The sequence below is a fragment of the Bidens hawaiensis genome, unplaced genomic scaffold (genome assembly GCF_021521415.1).
Source record: "Bidens hawaiensis isolate Kalapana, Puna unplaced genomic scaffold, B.hawaiensis_p1.1 tig00017861_1, whole genome shotgun sequence".
NCBI classification, from domain to species: Eukaryota; Viridiplantae; Streptophyta; class Magnoliopsida; order Asterales; family Asteraceae; genus Bidens; species Bidens hawaiensis.
The window spans coordinates 111,914-121,331 of NW_027492698.1; the positions used below are offsets into that span (position 1 = coordinate 111,914).

General features: G+C 33.4%; 2 protein-coding genes across 2 annotated transcripts; one reads left to right on the plus strand and one right to left on the minus strand.

Annotated features, from left to right (window-relative positions):
- Positions 1–3,000: 3,000 nt before the first annotated feature.
- On the minus strand, positions 3,001–4,454 carry LOC143554863 (putative small nuclear ribonucleoprotein G). The gene is made up of 4 exons (XM_077044536.1): positions 4,325–4,454; positions 4,230–4,252; positions 3,246–3,367; positions 3,001–3,155 (listed from the first exon to the last, which is right to left on the minus strand). The coding sequence occupies exons 1-4, from the start codon at positions 4,357–4,359 to the stop codon at positions 3,093–3,095; spliced, it is 243 nt and encodes an 80-aa protein (XP_076900651.1). The 5' UTR covers positions 4,360–4,454; the 3' UTR covers positions 3,001–3,092.
- A 2,086-nt stretch (positions 4,455–6,540) lies between these two features.
- Positions 6,541–6,972, plus strand: LOC143554880 (auxin-induced protein X15-like). The gene has a single exon (XM_077044544.1). It carries the CDS (start codon positions 6,541–6,543, stop codon positions 6,970–6,972), a length of 432 nt encoding a protein of 143 aa, XP_076900659.1.
- The last annotated feature ends 2,446 nt before the right edge of the window (positions 6,973–9,418 follow it).

Genomic DNA, 9,418 nt, shown 5'->3' on the forward strand with positions numbered 1-9,418 from the left:
TAAATAATTTTTTTTTGAAGAAATAATGTCAAAGGGTGTAACACGTTCGGGTCAAATTGTTTATTTTTCGTACGATCAAGTCCGTTATCCAAAAAATACTTTTTTTGTTTGCCGTTTTATGCGTCATGATTTTATGATTACGAAATGTATGCTATTTTGATCATATTTGTTTTGGATAAAAGATTTAAGAGGTTTACCGCATATTAGATTCACTTCGAGCGATGTCCTTTAACTTTTCATAAATTAGTTTATTCATAAGTTTGAATAAATATTCTGATAACAGTTTTCATAATATTTTATATAATATTAATTAATAATTTATGAAACATAGAAAAAAAAGACAAAATATCGATGGGCCAATGAGCCAATCAACTCGATCGGCTTCCAACCATTATGGCTAAAACCAAAGACTATCGATTTCACTTAATTAAGGTGAAGACAGAGAACATTATCATACATGGTATAGTTGTTTCATTTAAAAAACAGCTGTACACATATCAACACTTCAAGATGCTAATATAATTAATCGAATGCAACTTGTCTTAAATTAATAACCACTGAAAACAAAATTAAATTTTGGCAGTGATTAATAATTGCTAGACAAGCATGCTAAAAAGATAAGCACTAGAAAACAACATAACATTAGACATATAGAGGCGGGCCCCACACAACCCTAACACGTGTCTATTTTCGACATTTGTTGATTATAGGCAACAGTTTCTTAATTATATTAAAATGGACCACATAAAAAACTTAGCTTGATGGGAACAAGTCAAACGGGTCAAACAGGTGGAAAACTTTCATTGAACCGTTAATGAAACGTTCAGCGGGAAGTTCATTTGTGTTTGTTTACGATCGTTTATTCAGTAAACGAACGAACATGAATAGATGTCTAGTTCGTTCATTTATGTTCTCAAACCTTTGTTTATGTCCGTACATTTAAATTCGTTTATCTTTATACATTTGTTAATAATTTTTTAATAGTTTCTTAATTATATTAAAATGGACCACATAAAAAACTTAGCTTGATGGGAACAAGTCAAACGGGTCAAACAGGTGGAAAACTTTCATTGAACCGTTAATGAAACGTTCAGCGGGAAGTTCATTTGTGTTTGTTTACGATCGTTTATTCAGTAAACGAACGAACATGAATAGATGTCTAGTTCGTTCATTTATGTTCTCAAACCTTTGTAAAGCCTTTATGAAATTGTATCAATAATAATAATAATAATAATAATAACTTAACATAAAAATTGTAGTATCTTATATTCGTTTACATGTTATATGCATGTATGATACTCGAGTGACTCCGATTAACTGAACATTCTTAAAGAGTGACGGTCAGAAAAAAAAGAAGAAGAAGAATATTGGATTGCAACAAATTACGCAATCTATCATCTACTTGTGCACTAACATTTAGCTAGGGACTATTTTCTCAAATTTGATAACTTGTTTTACACTTTATCTGGTACAAATTGGTGATCAAGATTTCTTGGTTTCTTGTGATCTAACCCTAGTAAGAGTAGCTAATTATTTTAACTTAATTACAACCCATTTTCCCACCCAAAAAGCTACTTGTTACATGTAGCAATGTTGGTAAAAATGTTGCTTATGATCATTATTTATGGCAAGATTTGGGGCCAAGTTGCATTATTACCTAAACACACTTATGGGTTGGTTTAGTGGCAAAGCATGCATGAGGCATTGTTAATTACAAAAAAGATGGTCTAAACTCTAAATGTATTAGTTATTATTATTACTATTATATTCATAATATGTCTCCACTAGTGTATTTGTTTATACTTTATAATATAAGAAAAAATATATATATAATAAAGTATCATTATAGAAACATGAGATGAATCCTTTTCATGACAATAGATGATTATAGAAGAATTTTTTTTTTTAACTTTCAAGAAATTGTCTCGAGCTTACAGCTAGAGTGGTATGAATTTACACATTTGAACGTTCGTTAATATTTTGATGTTTAAGCTTCTTTGCACACATGTAATTATGTAAGGAAAAATTTAGTTCATGTAAGAAGAGTATACTATTATAGTTCAAATTTAGAAAATAACAAAGTCTTGTTGAGCTCTAAATAGAAGCTCATTGATTTTTAACTATGGGTTTTGGTTGTCCTAAACTATGTTTCCCTGATCAAAATGTTGGGAGAACGGCGGGGGTCGAGTTTAAAATCTTTTATGATTCTTTGCTCCGTCCATACAAATATCAATACTAAATATCAACGGTGAGCGTAAAGAGCAAATGAGCTAGAAGTTGAATGATTTTAGTCCTCTCAAGTTCTCAAAACAAAACAAAAACAAGAAAGCATATTAGGTTTTAATGTAAACTGTTACAAAAGTAAAGTCAACCATCAATTGACAAAAAGATTTAAGTAAATGAGATCATGTAATATCTAGCTCAAATTAAAATTTAAAAATTACTAAATTACCAAGCTTTTTGTACCAACATACCAAATGCTAAAAGTGGGATCACCATAACCTGAGCCGTTGTAACTTTTATCATTCAATTCTCATACCTTTTTCACACCAATGATAATAGCCGTTGATAAAACAAAAGGAGACGGAAAAAGGGTTCCTTCAAAATGTTTTTTGTCTAAGCACCACAAAATCAATTTACTTTATCAACCAATCCAAAAATAGTATTGGCTCCACATTTAATAGTTCGAACTACTCTTAACATCCTCATTAGTTTGAAATATATGTGAATCTGCATGTTGTGGTGGCTCGAACTTGATTCACAAAGGAACCCCGAAATGATTCAAACCATATCTTTGTAGCTGCTTTAAACCAACATGTTATAGTAGGGACGCAAAAAGAACCCGGTCGGTATTCGTTTGCTTCGTTACAGTACCTAAATAACAAACCAACCTTTTGAGGCTAAAATAACCATAATAACAACATTCAACCATAATTCAACTTCTTACAAGTCACTAGTTTGTACCAAAGAGCCGAATCTAGTATAGCATGAAACCAATCATACTCCACAAAGTTTTGAGTATCATATTAGTTGCTGCTAAATCATTTTTTCTAAGCAAAACAATAAACCATTACAAACTAACATAACATCAATTACTGAGCTCTGCTGACTGGCTCTAGAGCTTCAACAGTCACCACACTGTTACCTCTTATAACCTGCACAACAATCAAAATGATTTTAATCTCACTTTATTTTACATATAAACGGTCAACTCAGATAAACAATAAACGAGTCAATGAACTTACCACCATGCCAATTTCATTTTTCTCTTCACCGTTGACTTCCACTGTGTTGTCAATGACAAGATTCATGAACTGATCAAAACCACGGAGAGTCCCCACTACTGTTCGGTTCGCATTCAGCTTGACTAAAATACAACATTAGGATAATTAGCAAAGATATTCACCGATTAAAACAATTAGTAAAACATGATACAGAGCACACACAAAATGCAACTGTTTTGTCAAATTAACATACAAATGGTTGATTCTTTATGTGATGGTGGCAGGGTACATTATATCAAATTAACATCAAATTGCTACAATATGTACAAATATTAAAACTAAGTTATAACAAATAACAAACATTAAAATCAAAATTAAACTAGTTAGAAAAAGACTTGAGTCATTTGACTAGACAGTTAAAGTTTTAAAAGCAAGAAGGCCTCCTAGCATCAATAACACTTGTTAAGTCATTAATCTTTAACTATATTGTGCCTTATGACTACAATACATTAAGAAAAAATGAACAATTAAAACAAATTTCTACACAATCCCAAAACACATTAGAGATCTCCAACACAAATACATTTACGAGTGAAAGCATAACTAACCAAAGACGTTAAAAAAACAACGCTTTGGGAGGAAAACTAGCGATGTTATTTGAGGATTAGCCGATGTAAAGAAGCAACAATATTTGCTAGTAAGACATTAGGAGTTCCTAGTGGAAGTGCGGAGTCAATGGATATTGTATTGTGGTACGAAAACGTAAAAGGTATGAAACATATAATCAACCACAGCAACCAGAGTAACCCCTGGAGTCTTATCAGCAAATATCATAGTCTCCTACTATCAACTAATCGTTAAAACAAATCATACAATGCTAATCAAGTTCCTCATATTAATTATTAATGGTTATAAATTATAGTAACATATACACATGACACATCCAATTGATTCAAGTAGAGACTATATCCTAAATAAATATTAATGAGAAGATGAGAAACTTACTCTGTAATTGCTTGTCCATATACCTGTAGTAATCCAGATGAAATATAATTAATTAGTAAAATATATTAACAAAAAAAAATGGAGACGAAGCTTACTTTTTAAGATCTGGAGGTTGACCGGATCTGCTCATGATGAAAAAACCCTAGAATAATAATAATAATAATTTGAGATGATTGAAATCGATGAGAGCGGCCAAAACCCTAATTTTATAATATCATACATATATATACTACGCTTTTTTGCCTCTTTTCATTCTAGTAAATCCGGTTGGGCCTCAAGCCTTCTACAATGAAATTCGAGTTGGGCTTTGATGTCCAGCATCTTGGGCCTTCTTACCGGGTCAACAATTTGTATAGGTACAAAAATCGGGTTCTAGGTCCAAACGGGTTCGGGTTGAGTTAAAAGACAGTATAGTCATGTTTTTTATAACCAAACCCCAAGTTAAGGTTGGAACTAGAGGTGGGGTATAAAATCTGGTACCCCGGACGTGGTTCTATCCGACCCAAGGGTATGAACCGGGTTTCAATTTTTCCATGGACAAAACCCAATCCCTATCCGGCGGTCGAAAACCCAATCATACCCGGAATTTTTTCCTGTCCAACCTAGTTCTTGACTTCTGTTGACCATAACCAGAACATGTTCCTACAAGATTCTTGAATCATAAAAACCCGATTTGCCCTCCTCTAGTTGGAACCATATTTCACGGGGTAAAAAACAAGTTTGATCGGCGGGGTTTAACCAGTTTAGTTCGGGTTTTACCAGTTTTAAAGCATATGATTACAAATCAACCTCAATCCTACAGTAAGGTTCGAGTTAAAACAGGTTTCAAATCCGGTTTAACACCGGGTTTGATTCCTAGCCCCTTTTTTCATTAATTTGGGGCTTCCTATAAAGGAAGGTGTATGAGCTTGATCAGGACAAATGGGTCTGACACGGCAAAATATTTGGTACCAAGCCCATATATTAAGTCTAAGTTACGACTCACGCCACGTCATCATATACTTTGATCCTTAACCAGGTGTGAACCTAACCCCTCGGTTCTTGATAGTTGATTATTGATGTGTTCTCAAACTTTTTTAGAAACTCATCAGAAACTTCATCTTTTGTTAATTGTTAAATCAACAACCTCGACTATATGATACTTATCTTGATCTTGACTTGAGCCACCGGGCTACAATAATAACCTTACAAAATAAATCCATTAACTTTATAAAAAGTTTAATCCTTAAAGAGTCAAACCCACATAAAATCTATTAATCAACCATCACCACTTGTATAATGACAATTCATTTTAATAGCATACATCTATAGTTAATTGCTTATTCTTCCCAACCAACCTGAATAAACACCATCCTTAACTTTTTATTCACTAATAAAAAGCAAGTTAGTATTGCTACACGAATACATCTATAATTATATTGATCTTAAGATATTACTCTTAAGGTTAAATGTAATTATTCTAGGGTCGATTCTTCTCCTCAACGTTGGACATCTCACTTTTCCATGGAGCACATTCTTTTCAATCTTGTACCCGCTTGCTTCACATAGGCTACACAAGCGATACACTGAACACCAATCCAATATCGGTGAAAAAAGTGAAGCAACTACCGTTTCAAAAACCATTGTCACACATTATATCATAATTAACGAAAATCAGAAGTCAAAGCATAAAAGGTTGTTTGTAAAAAGTCGCAAGGGTGCAATCATATCCTGAACATTTGTTACTTATGTATCTAAGTACGCAAGTCTTTAATGCATACGTTTAAAAATGTTTTAAATAAATGTCATCCGAATTTAATAATAAAATTTTTTAATATAAATGTGAAACTCCATTAAAAATTGTCATTTCTCATCCTAATAAAACAACTTTATTTCTAGAAAAACCATCAAAAACTTAATTTTATTAATTTAAACATTTAAAAGATGCAAGATATAGAGGACCGACTCTTTCACCAAACAATTATTTTAAGGGAAAAAAACAAGCCCATGAATACTCAAAATTTCGTCGCGTCCAACTACATGTGTTTTAACCCATTATATAATTAAAAAATATATATATATTTATTTATAAACAAAATAATGTTTTCTATATTTTGATTCACACTAACAACAAAATATACTAAAATATATATGCAATTTGACAGCCAGAAAAGTTGAAGTCTAAACATTATTTATTATCTATGCCATCTAAGTGACAAATACATCGTACCCAACCAATCATTAAACACATACTTGGTGACTCAAGTGTCAACCTTATTAACCTATAAATACCTTAAAAATGCATCATAGTCAGTAGATCATATTTCAATCCATGACATCAAAATATTATCAAGTGTTTATCAGTCTAAACATGTTTCCAACGCGGTTTTCTTCGATTAAGAAACTTGCTAAGAAAGTTACGCCTAGAAGAATATACTTCAATCGCGATAAGTTTTATGTTAAAGAGGAACGATTATTAAGATACCATGTTGAGGACCTTGCGTCGTCCACCACCACCCCAAGAGGGTTTTTGGCAGTTTATGTAGGCGATGAAAGGCAACGGTTTGTGGTCCCCACAAGCTGCTTATCTCACCCGTTGTTCAAGATTTTGTTAGCGAAGGCGGGTGAAGAGTTTGGGTATGAGCAAAAGAACGGGTTGGCGGTCCCTTGCAGCGTTGCGGCTTTTAAAGAGGTTGTTATGGTGATGAAATGTTGTAGAGGCATGTTTGATTTCCAACATTTGGTCCAAGAGTTTATTATTTAGAAGAGTGTTTTCGGCTTTCATTTTTATAGATTTAGAAACAAGTTTCATATCTTTAAAAGGTTCTACTACACTATAGAAGATTGTTTTGTATTAAAAATTTTGTTATTGTTAATAACGTGCTATAATTAATAATTACATAATAGCAAATAGTAATTTGAATTAGTGTCATTGATTCATTAGTGATCAGGAGGAGTTGGTGGGGTGGGGGTGGGGGTGGCGGCGGCGATGACTTGAGGGTGACGGTGAGGCACAGTCGCACAGTGGTAGTGTGTGGCACTCGTTTATTTGGACCCGTTATATATTAGCAATTTTTATAACGAGTTCAAATAACTCGTTATATAATTTAAAATAGATGCACACTAACCTATTACATACTTAAGTAGATATGAATTGAGCCTGTGTATTTGGTAATTGTACAATATCACATTGTCAGTTTGTCACACCCACAAAGGTGAGTTTCAAATTGGACTAAAACAAAATTGGCCTAATGACTTAGTTTATAACAAAGTATAGAAAACATTTGTTTTAAGAAATTTACAACTTTCAATGCATAATGTACATGTGTATAAAGGGGCAAGGTGGTCTTTTAAACACAATCCACCTACGTTCATTTGATTTCAACAAATATAATTACAAATATGGTACCTCAACTTTACTCAAACTTTATTAATTTAAGAAATAGTTACAACTTTGACCCCTCATGTTTAACCACTTTTAACTCAACTTTATCCTTTTTTTTATTTTAATCTTATATGTTTCACGAAAATATGATTAAAAAAATCCGACCATACCCATTTAAACGGGGTGAATTAATGATTTGCGACACGATTCGTGTTTTTTAACTTCTTTCACAACATCGAAACCGTTTAAAATAAAAACATCTTCCATGTTGATGCATGTCTCTTTTTCAAGAATGAGATTTAATAGTGATTCTGCCTTATCAATTGTATCACTTATCCATCCAATCTTTCCAAAATCCTCATTTATCCTATCAGCAATGTGTGCTGCATATGGAGTACAATATATTGATGGAAACTCACCAATTAATTTTCAGAATTTGCAAACAATTTGCATAATTTTTTCTTCAACGATAGGTATAATGATTTCTCTATAAAGATAGTAGAGAGAACTTCTGTGGATTCCTCATCAACAGTCCTAAGTAGCTTAACCTCATCAACAAATGACACGAAGAAGTTGTAATAAACTTTATCGAATTCTGATTTTTCCCAAAAAGAAGATAAATCTTTTTCTTGACACACATACTAATGCGGTCTATAACGTCTTCTTTCCAATGTATAGCCATTTGTGTTAGAAGACCCTCGTTAACTCTATTAAAAACTGTTACCGGCCCATTGTACAAATCTCGTGATCATAGGTTTGAAATAAGCCGACTTTAGTATATCTAATGCATCCTGACGTCAAAAAAAAAACCCGGCTAATTGATGACATGAGTGATTTGTTAGCATCTCTTGAACCGTTGGGTGCGTCTCGGTTTACTTGTCTTTTTTTCCTTTTCTTATGTGAGATATTAGATGTTTCAGCTACTTCTTTAGGTTTCTTGTTGTTTGCTTTCAAGCTAGCAAGAAGAATTAAATTTTGAATCTTGGTTGGAACTTCCTTACGCGGTGCCACGACATCTCCTTGCTGGAGAATATGTATTTTCATCTTGTTAATACTCATTCCCGCGATTGTTTTTCCACAGTGGATACACCAAAGAAGAAACATTCGTTCCATTTAAAGCAGTTTGTACTATTTCCAAGTCGGATCGTAACCATGTGGATTTTAACTTCAACATAGCCGGGAGGAGGTGGCTTTAGCTTCAAAGCATCTGTGTCTGCCGGGTTGTTTGTAGCCTTTGTGGCCTTAACTGGTTCGTAAAGTTGAAATCAGAGATCGGACGTGCGTACGTGCTCTTGTGTTGAGAGTTCACGGCGCACAGTACGGTAGGGTATTGATGATGAGGAGAGGGTTTAGTATACGCCACTAATATTTTGAAGCGTGCCGAGCTCCTTGATTCACAACCGTGCAACTCCATTGGTGCCACATGAGACCTTTCTCTCGATCGGGGAACCCTTTTCTTATCTTCTCTTATTTCGTTAACTAGTTGGTGCTTTACAATATTTAACAATCACCCGGCAGGATCTTTTATGTGGTTAATCAAGTATCACAATTTTACAAGCACCAACCATGGACCATTTTCAATCAGTCTAGCGCATTCTTCAATATGTGAAAGGCACTCTCTCATTTGGTCTCACTTTTAGTTGACCACACAAATCTTCCTTGACCGGATACTTTGATGCGGATCGTGTAACACCCCACCACGGCGGAAGCACGGAATGTACAATGTATTGATTCATCAAAAACACATGTTTGAGTCTCGTTTTATATTCATTTTGTAACATGTTGATTTCTTTCGTGTTTATTTTAAATAAGTTATACTTCGTAA

What these genes read in the sequence shown, in the direction of transcription:
- LOC143554863 (XM_077044536.1), bottom strand. Translation starts at nt 4,359, where the DNA reads ATGAGCAGATCCGGTCAACCTCCAGATCTTAAAAA. An exon ending in CAACCTCCAGATCTTAAAAA is followed by an intron (nt 4,253 to 4,324) that starts GTAAGCTTCGTC and finishes GGATTACTACAG; the next exon opens with GTATATGGACAAGCAATTAC. An exon ending in TATGGACAAGCAATTACAGA is followed by an intron (nt 3,368 to 4,229) that starts GTAAGTTTCTCA and finishes GTTGTATTTTAG; the next exon opens with TCAAGCTGAATGCGAACCGA.
- LOC143554880 (XM_077044544.1), top strand. Translation starts at nt 6,541, where the DNA reads ATGACATCAAAATATTATCAAGTGTTTATCAGTCTAAACATGTTTCCA.